The sequence below is a fragment of the Dunckerocampus dactyliophorus genome, chromosome 10 (genome assembly GCF_027744805.1).
Source record: "Dunckerocampus dactyliophorus isolate RoL2022-P2 chromosome 10, RoL_Ddac_1.1, whole genome shotgun sequence".
NCBI lineage: Eukaryota > Metazoa > Chordata > Actinopteri > Syngnathiformes > Syngnathidae > Dunckerocampus > Dunckerocampus dactyliophorus.
The window spans coordinates 26,626,390-26,649,410 of NC_072828.1; the positions used below are offsets into that span (position 1 = coordinate 26,626,390).

Consider the following 23,021-nt stretch of genomic DNA (forward strand, 5'->3'; position numbering starts at 1 on the left):
ATAGAAACAAAACCAGAAGATTCTACAGTAGACAAATTTATTGTGGCGCCGAAAACCTCACGTCATGTAACACAAAGATGGACGCAATAAATTATTTTCATTATGAAGCGTAACCAGTGACATTCTGTACATCAAAGAGGTAAAAGCACTGTAAATAATATTCATGAATAAACGTTAAGTGAACCCCTGTACAGCAATACTTCAAAGTCAGAGTTGGAAATGGATATTTTAGGTGGGATTCCTTCATGATTTTAGTGTCTCACGACATCGTTTAAGTACTGCCTGAAGCTAAAATGAAAATAAAACACTGTACACACAATTTGAAACCAGAAAAACAAAACAAAAAGGGAAGCTGATTTTCATTGATGTCGCCTTTTTAGGAAATCATTGCTTTGCAATTTCTGCATCATCATCATCATCATCACAGTTGTCTCCCATATGAGCACATGAATGTAAACACATGAATGTTATTATTCATCTTTTCAAATTGTACAACATGAATACTTTATTTCTCTATATATTTGTACATATTGTCATTCACATCTGCACGGTTAGCTAGCATGGTAATGAAATAAGGCAAGACTCACATAACTGTGACATCACAATATTTTTTTTTTATTTTATTTTATTTTTTTTTAAATAATACTGATTATAATGGTTTGTCTGGAATTTCCTTCTTCTGTTCTGCGGCAGGCTTTGGTCTATCCGGGCAAAGGCAGGCTAAATCCACGTCCAAAATGATGTTTTTTTGGCCATTTTGGGGGGTTTAAAATCACTGTTGCTGGAGAAATGGCTATAAATACAGTTGTTTAGGCTGATATTAATAAATGAATTGATTTAACACTGACCTGTCTGAGGTACATAGTTTAGAATGACTCGAGGAGGTGATGAAAAGGGAACCACAGGTGAACATGAGGACTTCTATAACAAGTTATTTTTTCTTACTGGACAATTTGGTTCATTGATGTAGACCTTTCTTTCTTTCTTTTAGTTTTTTGTTTCTTTTTTGTCAGTCAGTTCTCCTGTTTTTGGTCAAGTCAAGCTGCCGCTGCCGTGCGTGTGAGTTCAGTGATGGCAGCTAAAAAGTCATCTCTGGTTGACCACATGTCCGTTTGTCTGTACAGTACCAAGCGATGGTAAAAGTAAAAGTCTAAACACGAGTCAGCATACAACTATACATCCTTTCTTTATCGTCAACATTGATCGTCTTTGTTTGGTTCAAGTGTTCCTCTTTTTTTCCCTTTCCTGCTGACACAATCAGTCAGTTTCACTCTGCTGGCCATCCTTTGCACGCAGGTGTTTCTCGACTGCATTGTGGGTAACGCAGTCCCCCCCTAAGCTCTCTTGGCGTGGAGCATTTCGATGAGCAGGTTGTTGCAGGGCACGTCGCCGTTCAGGTGTTTGTAGTAAAGGTATTCTTCGGCCTGCAGGCTGATGGCTCGAATCTCCGGCAGCCGCAGGAGCAGCTGACCGAACTTGTCCGTTTGCTGCGGGTAGTTACACATGACGTAGTCCAACAGTGCCGCGTTCACCTGCTCCTGGACGCTCTCCACCAGGTGGAAGTTCTCCAGGTTCTTCACATCTATTGAGAAAACCACAAAGTGTTAGAGATACTGCTTTTTCTTGCATGTTATGTTGCTGTCTGAGCTTAAACAGCTAAAAAAAACAGGCTAGAAATGAACATGAAATAAAATTGATTTTTATTTATTATTTTTTATTTCATTTGGTGCTATCATGGGAGGCCCAAACCCTCGAATCTGTACACTCCACCCTCTTGCTGTTCCACTGTTGTCAGCTAATGACAGCAATTTGGCAAAGTTTAGCTACTGACTAGCTATTACTGAATGTATAGCCTGTCATAAACAAACATGACCCCAAATTGTGGTGAGTGAAACCCATGGAGGCAATCTAAAAATCTAAATATTAACAATAAAAAATATGTAAAAAAATACATGTTGTATTTAAAATTAAAATAAAAAAAATTGTATTTAAAATCATAAATGTTTTTATTTATTTCATTTATTGTGATTTTTTTTAAATGAAATATGCAAATAAAGTTGATTATACACAAAATCATGGCAGTCAACCACAAGAGGCACGGATTTCATGAAACCCCCACTCATCTGTTTCAATACTCATATTTATTTTTATTTGTTTTCATTTGTATTAATGGAATGCCTTTTTTGAACAATAAATACAGACCAAGTTTATATATCCTAGTTTATATATCTTCTCCAGCATCAAACTCCAACTTTGAGTGCCATTTAATTCTTTTTCTACCGTGGGGGGTCTGAAATTTCCCAGTTGGAAATGCAGCATGAACCAGGAAGTGCAAGAAACAGGAAGCGGGGAAGTTGATAAGTGAGACACACTTGTATGCAATCAAAGCTCTCCATGGAGCGCACAGGTGAGGGAAGAAGAGCGAAAGTTCAAATGTGTGATCTACGCAAAGCCCACGAAGTTTCCATGTGTTTCCTGTGGCTTTTAAAGGTGAACTTGTCTCATCGACAGAACATGTTTGGAAGAAGATATTACAAGTAACAGTAAGTGCTACGTTAAAGTCTTATGCACCACACAAACACTTTAAACCCGCCAACCTAATTCTTGGGAATCCATTCATTCTACCCAAACAGCGTCTCTATTTACAGACAAATCTCAAAATAAAAAGGAGTCACGCATAACCTCATTTACGGAATTGTTTAGCTTTAACGTTCTGTTATTTTGTTCTCTCTCTCGGGGCTGCAGTGTAGAAGGAATCAGGTAAAAGGCAAAAAGAAAAAGGGGGTCGTCCTCCTGAGAAATTTAATCCCCATGAGTCAATTAATGATGTAGGGCAAGACAGCCATGTTGGTGCCGGAGATCCGCCATCCTTTTTTTTTTTGTCATATCAAAACAACTCCGTCACAAATAAACCACTTTTTCTAAGAGGTGAGTTCAGGTGCTAGTTGGTGGAACGTCTTTTTTTTTTCTTCTTCCTTGTTAGCTGCTTGTGCTAATTCTGTTTTGCATCCCTCCCAAATCCTACCTGTGTGTGCCGCCACAAGCACTTCTCCTCTGCAATAACAATAATAAGCTCACTGGGGGCTTCTGCAGATTATTGCAAGACAAGTGGAAAATGTGCTAAATGGATAATGGTGGACTACAGCGCAGTGTGTACTTGTCATGATTAGGAACTGCAGGGCTGGAGAATTTTTAATGAGGTGTGTGTGTGTGATCTTTTATTAATATGTTTGACCCCAGGTTGGGTGTTCTTATGTAGGCTAATGCGTAACCACAGCGTCCCAGTGTCTATTTGACACCTCCAAACACAACACATGACACGGACAGACACGTGTGCATGTGCGCGCGCGCACACACACACACACACCACTTAATCTCTCTTACTTCTCAGACACACACATTATCACACACTAATCCATGGAAATACACACGATATTTGTTTCTCGCCTGCACAGTATTACACCAGCATACACACACACACACACACACACACACACAAACACATCTGCACCTACTCAGAGCATTAGGAGGAAGGAGGGGGAGATAAATCAGCAGCTAATGAGGTCTAGAGAATGAGAAGCAGCTCCTTCAAGGCACTTCCATCTATGATGCACTCTACCATGCTATTACAATCTGTATGCATGTGTGCATGTGTGCATGCACGCTCACCCTGACCTCTGGGTGACACAGCATGGGGGCTAAATAAGGCCAAGAAGAGGACAGGAAAGGGGTGTGTGTGTGTTGTGGCAGGAGGGAGACTGACAAAGCGGGACTCCAAACAAACATGACATGCTTTTTCCTGCTGCCACTCAGCTGTGTGGTCTCACAATCTTTGTTGTAATTCGTTCCAAAGGGGTTTGATGGAGTTAAGGTCTGCTGACATCGCTCCACACCAAACTCATCCTAGCGTGGATCTCGCTTTGCATGGAGCCTTAGACAAAAATATATTGGAAAGAACACGGGAAGCTTCTATCTTCGTCCTTCATTATTTAATTTATGAACAAGTATCTCATAATAGCTTCCATGAATGTTCCAGAAAAATAGCTCATATACAGTAAATTGCAAATATATGTCTAAAGGAACAAGCCACAAGTGTGTGTGTGTATACTGTATGTGTATCAAGGGAAAAACTGCTGCTTGCTCCAAAATAGATGAGACACAGCAAGTTCTTTGACAATAATGAGAGGCACATTTGAATAAAACTTGCAAGCGAGGAGACAAATGTCTGGCTGTTGATGCTAAAATGTTAGTCAATATAGGGAACCGCATATGATCTCCTCCGCCTGTGAGGGACAGAAACGACAAAGGGCAGACTCGCGCGCCTAGACACCCGCGGCTATTTGAATCGGGTGATAAGCATGTGGAGGACTTGTTTTGGAGAAATCATCATTAATGTGTACTAATTATTGAAATTAAATAGACTAATGGACACAAACAGTTTATAAGTGCAATAACGAAACGTATTTTGTAATATACAGTATATTCCATTTGTTAGCTTTTTTACAAACTATAAAAAATATATTAAAAATATGAAAATGCCCCCCCGCATCCTTTTGATTTTTCTGTATGCTGCACTCATCGCCAAAAATTTAGGCACCCCTGTTCTGAAGTATGCCCACCGCGTGTGCCAAAATTTGAAGCAAATGACTTTCATTGCTGCTTGCCCTGAATCCAACTTAAACTCTAAATTCAGTCCTGTCAGTTAACTGTGCAATATTTTCATTCAAATCAATTATATGACATTTTCACAAAAAAGGTTTGTGGACTCGCATCACTCTCCGAAATCCTCACCAATACGACAAGGTGAGCGTCAAGATGAGCGCAAAGCATGTGAGGTGTTGCCATTTTTTCCCAGGCGGATTAATGTGTGTGTGCGTGTGTGTGTGTGTGTGTGTGTGTGCGTGCGCGCTTGTAGGTGGTTGGGGGAGGGGCCGGTACTACAGAGAATTAGCGTATCTCTCTGTCAAGCTGATTAGGCCGAAAGTGAGGCAAAAAGACCACATTTTAATTGCTAATTATTACCAGTGCCCCTTTTGAAAAAATAATGAATGAGGGTTTCCGTATGAGGGGGGGCTTTCTTTTTGTCTACAATTTACAAACGTGATGCGTCCTCAAAACAAAAGGAAAGAACAAACGCTGCATTTGGAACATCTGTTTACAGCAATTCATTTACTCATCTAATGAAGACAATGGAGGGAATGAAAAAAGGAAAAAAAACAGTTGATCAGCAATCTCCAGCCAGTGTCAGGTCGAAGCATTAAGTGTGCTAAGTGCTCTCCTTTCTTCACTGCCTCCTACCTCCTACCTCCTACCCTCCTCCACGCTCTCCTTCACTCCCTCCTTCTCATCCTTCAGTCACTGTGGGACTAATTATCAACTTTTTTCTTTTTTTTTTTTTTTTAACACATAAAACAGCCACAGTTCATCGCAACGCTGCGTCCGAATATTCAAATGGAAACCCTGAGGTCCCGAGGAATATACAACATTGTTCCATTTGATGGGCAGTCGCATTGAAGATGGCGACCTAATGCAAAAACACCCGTACACCGATTTCTCCTCTCAGAACCCGCTGTGTCTTTTAATTAGACTCGAAGATCAGTTGTCGTCCAATCTGCCGAAGCATGTTGCACTGCCCCCTACCCTCCCTCCCACGACCTGCCTGAGGTACACACACAAAATACAAAAAAACTAAATCCGTTCTGGTATACAGTGGATCCTGTCCCTCACCCAAAGTTGGTAAGAATTGACAAATACGGGATAATACTGGCAACATGTAGCATACATGTACCGCTGCTAAAAAGGCCACCATTTTTACATGTTTATGTCTTTACTGTATGCTTCACGGGTAATGTTATTTCCTTACATGCTGAGATTTTGTACTTTGTTTGATGGTCCTTGAACACACCATAGTTGCAAAAGTGAAACGTATGTACCCTCAAGGTACTCAAAGCTCTTTAACTGTTAGCACATTACCTACTGATCAGGAGCAACTGGGGCTTGCCTTGTTTGTTTTATTTTGAAGTGATTAAAGGGATGTTTCGGATTTTTTGACATGAAGTTGTATGATATCCCCATCAGCATTGTACTCCAATAACAGAGACTGACCCCCCACTTGTTCCCCTAAGTCCAGTTCTGGTCAGATTTCTATGATGAAGAACGTAGTTCCGCTTAGTTGCTGCGGACAATTAAGTAAAGAGTTTGGCTTCTAAAAGCAATACGCGTTCAAAAGATGAAAACATTTGCATCACAAAAATGCGTTCATGTGAATGTGACGAAGACACTTGCATCTTCTTCCGCTGTGGAACACATACGTAAACAAGATGGCCGCGGCGCTCGGTCGCGTAAGTACTGTAGATGCGAGCGTCTTTGTCACATACACAAGAACGCGACAGTACGGCGGGAGACAAATATATAACGGCAAGCGTTTTGTGAGGTCTGATTTTTTTGAGAAGGCATTTTTGTGACGCAAATGTATGACTCTTTTGAACGCATATTTTGAGAAGCCAAAGTCTTTACTTAATTGTCCCCGGCAACACGGACATCTGACCAGAACTGGTCTTAGGAGACCAAGTGGGGGGTAAGTCGCTGTTATTGGACTACAATGCTGATGGGGATGTCGTACAACTTCATGTCCAAACTATCCCTTTAAGTTTATTAGGGCACTTTTGCAGAGCTGCTCCCAACCTGAACGTTGGGAGACGACTACTCTACCACCTGAGCCGTGCCACCCCCAGTGGCACGGCTCAGGTGGTAGAGTAGTCGTGGGCTTGAAGGGGGAGTGAGCCGTATGTTTAAAAATAGACATTTTAACGGCCGTCTTTTAGTAATCGGGGATTTTTTGCCATTCACTGGTTCTGCCGGAACGTAACCCCCACGTAACTGTACCTTCAATTTGTTTGGGTTTAAAACTATTTTTCCCATCATTGTTATCCATGTATTAACTGTAAGACCATTTTTAATGTAGTGTTTTTATTGCAAATGTAAAGGTAAGTTAACCGGTGCTAAAACCAAAAATAAATAAAACAATTGGTATTAAAAAGTTAGTTATTTTCAACTTTAGCTTTAATTTTCAGATTTTGGTCAAATTCCAAACTGTACTACCTTGAGGGTTATTAGGCTTTATTGCATTTCGACACACTGCCCCTTGACTCATGCAAGTGATTAAGTGCAGCTTGTACACAAATGTGGACACTGGCTTAATTTTTCATTACTTCTCCTCATCTGACCAGTCCAACAAATTAACGTCGCGGCTTTTTTGTACTTGCTGCAACCTGTCACGACAACATGACAAAATAACTCCATGTTCTTTCACTTTCAGTGTCCCAAATCAATAAACTCCGCTCAAATGTCCCAACATGTGCTTCCCCTCCTTCTAGGTTTCAAAACAACACATAAAAACTGTTGGGCCATAAAGAGATATTGAGTCAAGCACTGTCAGTAAACCAGAAGACAAACAAGGGACTTCCGCCATCAGGCTCTTCCAATAGGCCTTTATATGAGCCTATCAAAGGTGGAGCACCTTTTACTACAACTGCGGCGCTTTCAAGAGGACTTGAACCTGAGGCCTGGCCTCTTTATTGCATCCCACTTGCGTTGTTATCGCGTCAACTATGTCTTCTGCTACTTTATTTATTATTAATCCACCTGGCAGCCTGGCTCCAATCAGAAAAGAGGGCGTCAACAGATGAGAACCTGATGACCTTTGATTCAGAGTAGGTTAAGGGAACCATGTAGTAGCAACACACGCGTTTTATACCGGGAAAACATGTCTGCACCCGTGTGTTTGGTCATTTGCTGTTAATAAAAAGGGCAGCAAGGGCAACTGAAGCAAATAAAGTCTTTGGGACAGGGGGCAATGGCCGCTTGGTTGGCGTTATCACTTAAGTAGCCCACTATCTGAGTGAAGATACACTGCGCTGATCCATTAGTTGTGTTTTGTAACTGAATATCACAACATCCTTTACCCCCAATTTGACACTCATGCAACCATAACCTTGCGGTAACCACACACACACACACACACACACACACACGCAGTCGGGCTTCATTCCCCTCAGCTCCCATCAATACCTCACTTACAATTCACGTGCATGTGCTCCTTTCCTCAGCAGGAGGCTGAGCTACCCCATTAGAGCATTAAAGTCGTCGTCTATTTATGCTTGCCAGCAAAAGCATCGCACCCCGGAGAGCTAGCCTCACTTGTTTTCCTCAGAGTCCCTTTCGGGGAATTCTTTTTCTGCCTCACAAAAACCAGGGGTATGACTAGTGTTGTGTGTGGTTCTTAACAATTAATGGGGATTCTGTCAGACCTAACCGGATACAAGGGCCTGCGCAGCACATGAAAGAGACTGAATCATCTGGCTGAGCTCTTACTGAGTGGATTTTGATCTTTAATAAAGCCACAAGCTGGAAACTGACACTTATTGGGTAAAGAGTGAGCAATACATTCATTTCTGACCAACTGGAGATGAAGAAGAACTGGTGGTTGGTCAATGCTGAAAAACATCAACTACTGTGTATTGAATCGAGGCAATTGGTTGTTTGTTGAATATGTTTCACGATTTGTCCAAAAGGCTTCTTCAGTTGTAAACTTTTAGGTGTGGAGTTTCTCTATGTCCCTGGTGGGTATGTATGTACCATGGGGTTGGTCACAATTGGGTTGTTGTTATTTTGGCCCGGCATGGCCGGTGAACGACCCGTCCAGCATGACAATCGGTTATTCGCCTGACTGGTGGAAAACAACTCGTTAGTGGCCACAGATCTCATGGAATGAAACGAGCATTGAGGGAGAGATGCCAGAACATTGTTGGAAGCAGATGATAGAAGATGGCACAAACCTTCTTCTCCAGTTTGACATACAGTTTACTTACCAGACACCCCTTAAGCTCACCTTTTTAAGGCAGTGTGTTTTATTTTAAGTCGGGTCTGGCCTATACAGTAATGGCGAATTTTGGAAAACATACGAATGAAAAAGACATACGGACGGCAATGTCCTTGAAAGCCCTCATCTATTTTTAATAGGCTGTAAGAATCAGACAAATATCACACTTACACATTGGAGAAAAAGCCTCATTAGGTTCTGAACACTGAGCCATGCTCTGCAGTGATTCTCTCATTGTGCTCTCATACCGTAACATACTGTAGCTACGTACATGCCCTCCAGCTAACATCCAGCTCCATGTCCAGGGGCCGACTATCCTCTCTGTGAGCAATGAATAATAACACTTCCTCTCTCAGAATACACCATCAATGGGGACGAGCTTTTGTCAGCATGTCAGAATGAAGCATGAAGGCTCAATTTGTCTGTCCAGCTATCAAAACCCTCCCTTTAACCAGTCAAGAGGAGGCATGTCATGCAGCTTTGAAAAAGAATACAGTGCAGTCCAGTTGGGGATATATTAAGCCAAATGTAAACCTGAGTTGACAACACGGCTGTTGTTGTTAACAGGTAGCGGTTGGTTCAGTTCTGTCGCCCAAGGACAGGTCTGCGGGCTCGGCAAGGTGATTGAGAGGGGTCAAGAGACAGGACGGGAGGCAAAAGTGCCTTAGGTGTGATAAAATAAACAAGAGAGAAGGTGCTCTGAGCTCTGAGTCAGTGAGACAAGCCTCCCTCATTGCCGATGCTGGCTGCGAGGTGCCGCGGATTTGTCCTGAAGTAGATTTAAATCCTGGATCAGCTACTCCAGTCTGGGGAGTCCTTCGGTTGGTAAGGTTCCAGTCTGGAAAGGATGTATTATTTCAACATTGTATTGCAGTTGGGCCGCACGGTGGTCTAGTGGTTAGCACGTAGGCCAACACAGTAACAGCCTGGAGATTGGGAAGACCTGGGTTTGATTCTCCCTTGGCATTTTTGTGTGGAGTTTGCATGTTCTCCCCGTGTGCGCGTGGGTTTTCTCGGGGTACTCCGGCTTCCTCCCACATTCCAAAAACATGCAGGTGAGGTTAATTGGTGACTCTAAATTGACCATAGGTATGAATGTGAGTGTGAATGGTTGTTTGTCTATATGTGCCCTGCGATTGGCTGGCGACCAGGGTGTACCCCGCCTGTCGCCCGAAGTCAGCTGGGATAGGCTCCAGCATGCCCCCACGACCCTAATGAGGAGGAAGCGGTATAGAAAATGGATGGATGGATGTATTGCAGTTTGAGATGATTCAGAAATTAGTCTTTTTGTTTTTTTGGATATCAAACGGAACGAGTGAAATCTTAATCTAATTGGTTGGCTGCACAATATTTTCATTGAATTAAAAATATCATTGGATGGACTTGGGACTTGGGTGGTGTAGTGGTTAGCATGTTGGTCACACAGCCACAGACAGGAGATCGGGGAGACCTGTGTTCGAATCTCTGTTGGGCATTTCTGCGTGGAGTTTGCATGTTCTGCTTGGGTTTTCTCCGGGTACTCCGGTTTCCTCCCACATTCCAAAAAGATGCATGTTAGGTTAATGTCTATATGTGCCCTGCGATTGGCTGGAGACCAGTCCAGGGTGTACCTCTCCTCTCGCCCGAAGTCAGCTCGGATAGGCTCCAGCATACCCCCGCGACCCTAATGAGGATAAGCGGCATAGGAAAAAAATGGATAGACTTGAATTACAGTAAAGCCTCACCACCACGGAATTTTGTGGCTTCACTCTAATACGTTTTTTCAAAAATATTTTAATTCACGAATCAAGCAGTTTTGTGGTTGAATACATTCACTCATTTAGTTTCTATACCGCCTGGCCTACTAGGATCGTAGGATGGAGTCTGTCCCAGCTGACTTTAGGTAAGAGGCGGGGTACACCCTGGACTGGTTGCCAGTCAATCACATTGTGCATATGGACAAACAACCAATCAAACTCACATTCATACCTATGGATAATTTAGAGTCTGCAATTAACCTGGTTGAATACATTTGCATAGTTGAGCAAATGTTATGTATTTTTTGCCTAAATTAAGCCTTTTCACGCATAAAAATGTCTAAATGAAGTAAAATACAAATATAAGGCATTCACAAGATGCATTCAAAGTTGTGATAATTAGTATTCTACACTGGTCACTAGGTGTCAGTAATGTTACTGTAATGTTCAGTGAGACACACAAGCACCAGACTTGATTGCCGGAACAACGGGCTTTTATGTTTGAATGATCTCACAACAGGCACAATAATCCCTAACATGGGCGACTGTTGCGGCCCGTAAACCATCCCAAGCTAAAACTCAACTCTGAGCCCCCGACGTCACTTCCTGTTCTACCCCCACTCAGCTCCCCTAGCACCACAACACATTTACAGCTACACAAAAGCACAAGTTTTATTTATGTGTTAAAAGGCCTATTTTCTTGGTTAATACCAGCATAAAGGTGACTATAAGGGGTGTTATTTCCTGTCCAGAGGGTTCTAATGACGTTAAAAAAACATAATTGGAAGGTCATGAACAGGTTTTATATGCTCTAACTCAGGGGTGCTCACACTTTTTTCGCCTGCGAGCTACACTTAAATAATCCAGTCCCAAAGATTTACTTCCTACTAAAAATATAGAAAATATATATTTACTGTCTTGATAAATATGAGTATACATTGTACATGTATATCAGGGTGCACGCACTTTTTCAGCATGCAAGCTATATGTCAACATGATCTATCTCTTACTATATACTATGTATAAAATTTAACTGTTAAGTTTTACTACTAAATACTAAATACTAATGATTAGTATTTCACATTCACAGTTTCAAAGTTTACAGGTAATCAAAGTAGCGGTAGCTGATATCATTCGCAAATAATTCACAGTTCAATTCAATGTGGCAATAAAGATAATTCCTCAATAATCGTATACATAACCCGAGTAGCGGTAATATGTCTGTCAAAATACGTAACAGCTTCGTAACGTTCATTAGACACACACTTCATGTTTTATGTCCAGTTAGCGTTTGCTATCAAATATTACCCATATCCAAGAAATGGAAATGATTATGCAAAAGACAATACAGCCCAAGTCAAGGCAACATATTAAAAACGTTCCAGCATTGGGCATTTTTCCAATTCATCATCAAATAATAGTTTAAGAAAGGGAAATGTAGAAAAACACACATTTCTATAGTGGAGTTCATGATGAGAGCAAAGCCATCAAACAATACACTTTTTTCTACATAACTGGCCCCTACAAGTGAACGGAGAACTTTTGTTATAGATATTAACATCTTGCTGCTGAGTTAGTTTATCCATAATCCGAACAAAGATGACGCGAGATGTGACTTTCACCATTGTCGAGGGAGAGCAATAGCGAATCAGGTGGGGCTCTTAATGTCAGCTGACTGGTGTCATATGACATCTATGGAGTGATGTTTATGCGATCGACACAAACCTTTGCGATGGACCGGTGGCCCACGATCGACGTAATGGGCACCCATGCTCTGACTACAAATATTATTTGATTTATAAATAAGGAAATTCACTTATCACAGTCGGATCTCGAACCAATTAAACACGATAAACGGGGATTACTGAGTCAAATAAATAAGTAATTTCAATGACAAGTTAAAAATGGACACCCTGCATTAAATTTGAGTCATTTGTGTTATGCTGCTGAAAAATCCCCACATCTCAGCATTATGAAAATCAATGTGCCAGAGGTACACTGGGAGGCCTGAATCAGCAATGAAGCCAGTGTTTAGCCCTTTGAGGTCCTTCTCATCTCCCCAGCCAGCATCTGACACTCCCCTTTCTTTAGCCCCCCTGCAGGCGGAGCCAAATAACTTACAATAAGTGAATATGAGATCCACCCAAAGGTCCCTGTTCTCTCACCTCTCTAATAATGTCTCCGAACGTAGCAACAGTCCATCCCCCCTCTGCAGCTATCGCACGGTGACGTGCAATTACTGCTTGCTCTTGACTGACAACAGCAGTCAAACACTGAGGCAATGAATGTAAATACAGGTGGCAAATGGGAACAATTACAGGTTGTATTTGTTATCTTCAAATGTGTCTGTCATCAATACAAGAGCTGATCAAAAATATCTGACTACAGATCAAGACAACCATAACACTGCACAGCGAAGTATTAATTATGGTAAGACTGGACCTCGTTAGGTTGTGCAGGTGTACCTGAAATAGTGTTCAGTTATATTGTGCTCTCTGTAATCTTGTTTGCATTCAGTGCACTTTTACCCCCCCTTGGCTAATTATACCCACGGTTTGTTTAGTGGCCGTGGGAGGGCTTGCCAAGTGGAGGGACATATCAACCTTTCTTGTTTATGATAAAGTGACAGAAAATCATTGGGGGGTCAAGTACCTCCTCCCGCCACCCCTAAAACTCCTGCAGCAGTTGGGAAGGTGCCTGTTGGTGGGAAGCCTCCCCTTTAATGGTCTCATTAAAGGGCCCGTCTCCCTGTCAATAGATTTCTCTTATTCTTTTTCTGACAAATTTGAATTAATAATTCAGCGCCATGTGCCTAGGGATGTATATTTTCAGCATGAAGGACAGTTAATCCGTAGCACCCCCCCCCCCCCCCCTCTTCTTTCTCTCACTCCTTCCTCTCTTGTTTCACGTCCTCTCTCCCTCTCTTGATGATGGAAGGCAGTGGGGTAGTGCTGACTAAAGCCACCGTGTTTTGCACACCTCCTTTCAACTGCTTTGCTCTCTGTGTGATTTTGGGTCTACTGTCACATGACAAGCTGTGGGTTAGTCCACTCATGTGCAAATTGCTGTACGGTGCTGGCCCTCCAATCCCGGCCCCTTCGGTGTTCCATGTTTGCATACTGCGAGTTAAGTTTAGTGAATTTTAGTTGCAAAAGTACAAATAGGCATGTGTCTTATCTGTTGGCCTCTTGGGGGGGGGGACTTAATATTGGAGGAATTATGTGAAAGGATGCACAAAAACATGTATTTAAGCATGTTTTTTACTTTAATAATGTAAAAATGGGAGCAGGGACATAAAAACAAAACAATAAGGGGTTGTCAGTTTTTTTACTCCCCTGTGTCACCTTTTTAAACATGAATACACATAACTACTGTGCATTTTAGAGGAATGTTTTAATGCATTTTATGAAGGAAATGAGAAGGATCATGATAACTGCACGCAAGTCATGCATAAATTAAAATTAATTATTTTATTTGATTAATTAATTTACAAGAATATTAAGACAAAACAGCTGTAATGTTTATGAGAATAGTATTGCAATTTTATGAGGAAAAATAACGTCATGCATAAAGTTGAAATTAAAGAATAACTATTAAACAAAATATATTAAAGAAAGATGTTTTTTAAATTTGAATATGTGAAACAAACAAAACAATAAATAAACATGCAATTTCTGGAAAATTTGGTTGGGTAAATGGTATAATATGGGATTACAATATTTATTATGGGAATAAAGTCGCAATATTATGAGGAAGAAATGTACAAAGATGATTTAAGAAGAAAGTTGACACTAATAACAGGCTTTTTCACCTATATCACAAAGTGGATATTTTCTCTTAAAATATAGATAGGTTTGTTGCATATCTACATGTGTTAATTTACAAAATATCAAAGTGCATCCTTTCATTTTTCATCATGTGGCCCTCGGTGCAGAAAGCAGGACACCCTGCTCTAATGCACAGCCCCTAAGGCTACATATTTGCATAGTGTCGTCGGATTGCTATGATATGCTGTCATACTACACTGTCATCATCAGTTCATTTTCCAACCAGCATTTTGTCTCAAGAAGAATATGTCTCGATATTTTCATGTATTTTTTTTTATTTATTTGGGATCACAACACAGGCCACAAATGGTATTGCGTTTTTAAATGTTGATGGATGTATAGCAGTACATATGCCGAGTGTGATGGAGTTGTTGTGTGTCTGTCTGTCGTCATCGTGGAAGCTGGCGTTTGGACGTTAAGGCATGCGGTGTAGTAGGCGTGGGTGGATATCGGTGGCAGCTGGCACTGAAGCTTGCAGCTTGAACAAGCCAGGGCATGATGTGATGATTCATAGGACGGCAGGCCATGCCCAAAAATATGACTTGATTATTTAAAATGTTTTACATGGCATTTATTTGTAGCCTTTATTGTTATTCCTTCAGCTATGGCGGATATCTGAATGCAAGTCTTTGTGTCTGCAGACAGTGGACTCACATGTCTTTGTTGCTTAAAATATCCTCCGTGACAAGAAAAGACCAGTAAGGAGCTGTGATGGGTCAGCAGTGGGGCTTGAGGGAGAGAGAGTGAGGGTTAGAGAACCAGCGCCAGTGAGCCAGGGCACCTGTTGGATCATCTGTGCTTTAAAACATTTAATCACTGTCTCTAGTTACACATCCACATACACACAAACCGCAGCATGCACACACAAAACCTTAAACCCCCACCGTTGATCAGAGGTATCTTGTAACCACATTGTCTAGAAGCACTACACACATGCACACACATACAGTATACAGTATGATGATGTATGATTATAGCAGCCACCCCACCACCATGTACACTATAAGACAAACACATGGTTTTGTGTACTGTACTCAGTCATACACCAGCACAATAACTGACAATCCACATGCCAAGCAGGACACGCAGCTGCAGTAGGTGAATGTGCAGGCTTGTATTTTTAAAGCTTGCCTTTAACATGTACGCATGGGATTTACTTGACTAGATAGGACAGCTCTAGTCTGAGAGCCTGGTGCAAGTTCCAATCTATTTATCCTCTAGGATCCTATTGGATCGTGTATGTAAAGAACTGATGAACCCTGCTCGGATGAGAGGCGGAACATCTTCTAAGAGAACCTGAACAGTCCAGTTGCGATCGATTGAATGCCCTGAGAATACAATGACCCGGATGAATAAGAATATTCACAGGCAAGGGAAATTATGATCTTCCAGCAGATTTGTTTTCTGAGTAACTAGTACACGTCTCACAGGTAATCATCGGCCAATGAGTAACACTAATGACACCTCATCAGCCAAAGTGGTCATAAACACTTTATGATAAAGTTTTTCCAAAGGAAATGACAGCAACAACATTAATGTTGTAGAATCACTGAAGGGCTGCTGGGCTGTTATTCACGTTTACAAGTTTACAAATGATTGACAGGCTGGCTGTGTAAAAGCCGGGGGTCCACCTGATTGCGCTTTTTAGTTTTGAACATTTGACCCGTGCGCTACACTTAACAAACAGAAGGTACTTTGTTGCGCCTCCTTTTGCGTTGTGTTTCATCATACATATGTTTCCCACGACAAAGCAACATGTTCAAAATGCAATGCGCTCGGAAAGTCTTGCTGAGATGAAGAATTGAGATTAAGGGATTTATCCCAACCCAGAGACTCACATGAACACTGTTTTTTTTTTTTTTTCCTTTTTTTTGTGGAAAACCAAAACAAAGAAAGAAAAAGCTCACTGATTGAGGCAGCTGTGTATTCAGGAATGTGTAACTGTTGATTGCTGCACATATGCAATGTGTAAGTAAGACCCAAGCGTGCGAGCTGATCAATTCAATGCAGAACTGGCAATTCTTCTTTCCCTGCTGTCATACCACACACACACACACACACACATACACACATACACACGAGAGCCTTGTTGTAAATCTGTAGGCATTGATGGTCTTTGAGTCACTAAGAATCAGCTCAGATTTGTTGTCAAGTGTTCTGTCTTAGTTTACAGCGCCCTTGAGAGGCTGATTCTTAGCACCCAGAAAATGATGACAGCCTCGTTGCAGTTTACATGCGGTTTTGACGTAAACATTATGGGCCATTCCGCCGAATCGGTGGCATTTGCGTCCCCAGGAAATACGATGTATGAATGCACAACAAAGTTAACTGTAACATAAGTATTTTTTTTAATGAAGCCATGTTTCCTGCACATTGATCTGCTTGCATATTTCATGAATACACTTTAAAAGGTTAATTGAATGCTTTCTGAAATGTTACTTTATCGTGAAATCTAATAATTGAAATACTTCAGAAATGTTTTTTTTTTTTTTACATATATACAGTATATCCCAACTGTACTTTATGTATATGTTCCTAAAAAAATTAATAAATTAGTTATGTCGCTTGGAATATTCTACAAAGTAGTTGCATCATTCAGTTCCTCTGCAGGCCAAGGGATGATGGTGATGATGATATACTCGATGATATTTCAATTATGACTTGGAGTTAAAATCTCAGCACAGTTCAGTTACTTGATTTTTATTTTTAAAATACAATTTTTTGTTGAATCACTGTAATGTGCGTAGTATTAAAATGCTATCAGCATAAATGCCGTGTGGCTATATTTCATGTATTTGCTAAAAAACTCACTCCCGTTACTTTCAGTCTTGTTATTCAAATGAGTCATCTTTGACTTAGAAAATCTGTACAAAAAATGAAATAAAGGTCCCTGAGATTTTGAGCAGTTCAATATGTGTATTATAGGTCTATTATCAGATTAAAATTGGAAAAAGAGCAGAAATGTATGTTTGTTTTGAGAGATTACAAGAAGCAAATGGCACATTCGGTGGAATGGCTTTAAGTACGAGGACTGAACATTAGTTAGGTTAGGTGTGAGCCTGCAAGGAGGTGACTCCTGCACAATCGAGGTAGCATGAATGTAAATTAGGCGCTTCTTTCCAGGAAATCACAATCAGGGACTTTATTGTACATGAATTCCACAAATCATCGGGCGAGGTTGTGATATTCTGCAACACACTAGTGTTGCAGAATTTGTGTTTTCCTTCACTAATATGAGCCGCTTCACCGCAGGGCCCTGGGTAGCCTGAGCCTGTCCTCCCTGGCCCAAACACACATCCCTTGCCTGTTAATTGGAGTGGAGCGGCGAGCTAGCAAGAACTGCGCTGGGACCCGAGACGTGGCCACAGAGAATGTATTCGCATTAGCATTGCAGCGGAGCGACCTGCACATAATGATAACCTGAAGCTTTGGCCATTGGGAGACACACACTCACGTAAACAAGTAGTGTAATACAGCCCCAGTGGTGGGCCGCTCGACGACTGCAGGAGGTGGAGGAGGTAGTGGAGCAAGAGGAAGGAGGTGGAAAGTGTGTAATGAACTTGACTTCCATTGATCGGGACTGCAAGCACAGAACCGGGGGCTGTTTGTCCCAGAAGGGCATCCGTACTGCTGCTCGGTAGCCCCTCATAAATGTTGGAAAGGCCTCAGCTGCTCTACCTGGGTGCAGATTCACTCACGCACACTCTCAAACTGATGACGAATGAATGACTGGCTGGTGATGACGGTTGAGGGGATCAATCATTGCTTTAGCAGGTTGAGGTGTGTTGACATGTGTTCAAAGAGACTCGATATGAGCAAAATAAGTATGCAGGAATAAAACTCTCACATCTACCAATGCTGCTCTCCGTATGCCTCAGTTTGGCCCCTGAAGGCCCCCATAGTATGTTCAACACATGATTGATATTACTGCCGATACCACTTAGAAAACACCTGACGTGCTGGGCGGAGCGTGCGCGGCTCCTAAGCATGGGCTGGCAGGGGGGCCCTCAGCGTTATGCAGCCGGTAATAAAAGTTGAGCATTGATTTTCTGTAGCAGCTTGTAACTGTTAATGTTGAAACATCAATAGCCAAAGCAAAGCCGCGGTGTCTTAATGGGATACCGAGAACGTGGAGGGCGCGAGCCGAGGCGGACTCTAAATCACAGAATCTATCCGTGCCGATCGATAGGACAGTAACTGCAAGTGTCCCTCTGCTTTCCTAATGTTTTATAATAAACTGACAGCCTGTAATAAGGCCGGGGACGAATGGAAGGGCAGAGATGGCGGGCCCACCTTAAATCAGCAGGACGTCAGAGTAGAAGAAGGGAAATACTGTTTTCTTTTGTAAACATTTTATAGGCACATTTCTCTGTTTGGGGTGTGCATAAAAGATACAGTATTTCCTGTATTGCTTTTATGACACGGTGAGTTAAAGTGTGTGCTAAGTCGTCCTGATTTCACAATGTGAAGTGTCAGGCGGGGCTGCACGTGTTATGGTTGTGACAAGGTGATTACGACTGTTGCGATACATTTCTTTACAACAGCTGCAACGCTATACTTTATATTTACTTAGACACCAACTAAGCTCTCGGTAATGAGTCATTATGGTGGTTTTGGAAAAGTACATACAGTATAGATACAAAGTAGAGGCATTGCTTTGAAAAATGCACATTTAGATTGTTGCGTGTATTTGGCTTCCAAGTTTTGAATATACTGGAAAGCAGGTGTTTTACAAACTCATAGATTTTTTGGGAAAAAAAAAAATTCTCCCCAGAAAAAAATGTTTTTACCAACAAATACTAAAATATCACAAAATAGTTTTTTTCCGCACAAAAACACATCTCATTCACTGGTAAGAATTTATAAATACGTAATAATACAGAGAAAATATACAGCATCCATACACCAACGTGAAAAAAAGCTCACAATTTTTGCATGTTCATGTCTACACCGACAATATTCATATCATTTTCAAGTGTTGAAATTGAGCATTTTGTTCGGCGGTCCTTGAACGCACCACAGTTGCAGTGAAACGCAGCAGTGAAAGTTCAACAGCGTGACTCCCATCACTTTCAAGGGTGTCTCAATTACTCGCAGATGTTCGGCATTTGCTGGTGGTCCCGGACGTAAACCTCATCCCTCCCCAATTACGACTTTACCAACATGGTCTTATATTGGCATATTTCTTTCCATTATTAGATTTCTTCCACTGTTTTACCTCCAGAAGGAAAACTTACACAAAATTACCGCTTTATTCGCCTGTATAATGTCATGGAATCCGATAAATAATAATGTAGTAATGGATTTTATAATAATAAAATAATAACACACATAATAAAAACACACACGACAAAAATATCTTTACAAAAATAATAATGCTCAGGTATCCTACAGTATTAATTTAATATTATTGCAGGTGTTATTTCGAATTGAGCTGCATTATACTATGAGGTCTTTCTAATATTTTAGACAATTTATTGCAGATTTGAGAACGAGAGAGGGGCAACGTATTTCAAATGCATGTGAGGATGACAGTTCAGTTCAGTTAACTGTTAAACTGTTCTGTGTGGTACGTTTTTGACACTGTTTCAGGTGAAGATTGGAAAGACACTGTATAGAAAAATGCTGGGAGTCAGACGGTTTGTCAGGTGAGAAGTGAAGCAGAAGCTAAAAGACGGTTCAGGGTGACTCCATCTCCCTGGCACCACGCACAACTCACCACAACACGTCTTAATGACAACAGCCTGCAGTCGGTAATAATGGCAAGCCGGAGCTTTTATTGCTTCATAAATTCTGAAAGCCTTTTCGGCAGCCTGATTACACCGAATTCCCTACAAAGTGGAAGGTGCGTTTATATTTCTTAAGCTAAAACTGAGAGGAAATAGGCCCAAGTATTAAGTTCATTGCTTTAGGCCATATTTCCGCCTACTCCTGATGAGGCAGAATAAGAGGAAAGAAAAGTCAGGACACTCAAACTTGATTAGCTGAGTTTGGATCCGTCGGCTTGAAAGTTTGAGCGGATGGTGAAGGACTTTTTTATTTGTTGGTTTGCTGCCTTAGAACGATGCTGATGGCTGGTAAAAAGATTTGTTTGAAAAGTAGATGACAGTCCAATACTTTTCAATCAGCCTGTGTTTGCCCAGCACTTTGCACCACAGTCAAAGCGGAGTGATGAAGAAGGCCGAGATGTACTGTGCATAGATTGCGCTTTATTAGCCTTATACATAAATCTACAGTCTAGCCCCCCTGCAATCACACTACTGTGTTTTCCATTACTGCTGTCATTGCACCAATCCACTAACTGACAGGGCTTCAAGCACGCAATCATGCATAGGAGGACTGACCCACACACAAGCGACAAAGACGCATACTAAGTGCGTGTCTTACAAAGAATAACGTGCCACATTTCAGACACCCAGATCCGGGCGGGGGGGGCTGATTTTATTCCCTTCCAATGTCTATTTTGCATTTAATACAAAGTAGTGAAAAGTATAGACAAACGTACATAACTGTTGCTGGGTCCGCTTCTTGCGGCAAATTCGGTTTCAGTTTCACAATAAAGCACACATGACTTGTTTTCTGTGCGATTGCAATATTCTTTTCAGCATTTAAAAACACAGCTGGCATTGTCTTTTTCTTTTTTGTCTTCTTAAGATTGGCTCTGATTGCCAGACGTCAGCGTTGCGTGAAATTATATTTATATGGTATTACAGAGGAGCACTTTTACTTCCCACTCGGAGGTCTCCTGAAGGACAGCGTAGTGCACGTATAAACGTGCACAAACAGTCTTTATCGCTGCTTGCTTCTGTGATGGTGATGCAAAAACTACTGAACCAATGTCTACTGGCGGGGTCTGCTATGGGATTACAGTGATGTGTGCTCTACCAAGTCCTGTACATTGCTGGTTAGACTACACTTATTGCACAAGGATGCCTTAGCCTGGCCACAATAGAAGTCCACTCCAAAATGTGCAGTTTTATCCACAACAGTGGTGAGAGATCGTGCAAGAGGCATGCTTGGAGGAATGTCCACCAGAGCTGTCGATTGTGAATTGAATGTTCATTTCTCTACCATAAGTTGTCTCCAAAGACATTTCAGAGGCCTCATAACTGCAGACAACGTGTAACTACACCATCCTCCACATCCAGCATCTTCACTTCCAAGATCGTCCAACACAGTAAAACAGCACATTTTGGTGTGGCCTTTTATTGTGGCCAGGCTAAGGCACATCTGTGCAGTAATCTTTCTAATCAACATCTCTCATATGAGATATGACAAAGTTTTTTCATTTTTCTTTTTTTAAACGTTTTAGATCTTTGGCCTCGATGGGTTTACAGTATATTTGTGATTGACTTTGATCAGGTCAAAAGGATCACAAGATGACTCCGTCTTGTCCAGCACCGTGTCTGGCGCCGCACAGCAATGAGCGAATAATACATAACATGATATTTCTATTGTGTTGCTTTAATGAAGCCATAAAGTCTTTCGCCAGTTATGTGCTCCATTATTTGGCCCCTACATTGGTCCCAGTGGGTGCAAGTATTGAACCGGCGCTGCCTCCTTTTGTTAATCAATGCCCCACCGAATTCAAATGATTTGGTTCGTTTCAGGAAATGAATATTTGCCCTGCGTTATGGGGGGGTGGAGGTAGGGTGCTACGGGGGTGGTATGTATGATTAAGCTCGCCGGCTAGGGATCAGCGCATTGATTCTGAGCAACTACGGCTCTTGCTTAATTGGGGTCCACCTGTCTGGGAATTTAGTATTTTTCTTCTCACTCACTGTAGAGATAGACATGCGGTGAAATAGGGATAGTGCTGTGTTTTATCAAGGTCACATTTACGGTGTTTAGTGACAAAACAAAAATCACGATCATGATGGCAGCAGCAGAAATAAATAGATTGATGAATAAAAAAGTGGATTTAAGCCTTTTAAGATGTCACTAATTTTAAACATGGAAGATGGTGTACTTTACCCCGGTTTTCCTATGATTCGGTTTTCGACAAAAGTTTTCACCAAAATTCATTCAGGGTTTCCCGAAGCATTTTTTGAAGCTGTGGTGGTGGGCTGCATGGGAGGCGGTCTGCCGATGCTGTGCCGTGCCGCTGCAGCAGTTTAAAAAAAAAAAATAATAATTTTAAATTTACTACTGGGAATAATGTCAACATTAGGGTTGTTTTCACAGGCTCCAACAACAAATGCATTAATTAACTTCTTTCTCGCTACCTTTTGTTCCTCTCCTCATCTGTCAAGTGCCAACAAGGCGGACAAGCGATTCCAGTGTACGTTTTTCAAAAGAGAGCATAGTGAAATGTTTTTATATTTGGTATTGATATTTGATGTTTTATTTCAAACTAATTGTGGTCAATATGTAAATAATAGGCTATACTTGTATCTGTGTATGTAGCACAGGGGTGCTCACACTTTTTCAGCCTGTGGGCTACTTTTCATACGACCATGTCCCAAAGATCTACCTCCTCCTATAAACATAGACAATATACTGTATATATATTTAGTATATGTGTAAACATGAGTATTTATGCACATTGTACATGTATATCAATGGTGCAATCAAAAT

General features: G+C 41.4%; 1 protein-coding gene across 1 annotated transcript in view; it reads right to left on the minus strand.

Annotated features, from left to right (window-relative positions):
- Window positions 1–965: 965 nt before the first annotated feature.
- The window catches only part of nr5a2 (nuclear receptor subfamily 5, group A, member 2), a 67,069-nt gene continuing 45,013 nt past the window's right edge, over window positions 966–23,021 (minus strand). The window contains exon 7 of the mRNA XM_054788796.1: window positions 966–1,582. Coding sequence (XP_054644771.1) covers window positions 1,335–1,582 — 248 coding nt within the window. The 3' untranslated portion in view covers window positions 966–1,334. The remainder of the gene's footprint in view (window positions 1,583–23,021) is intronic.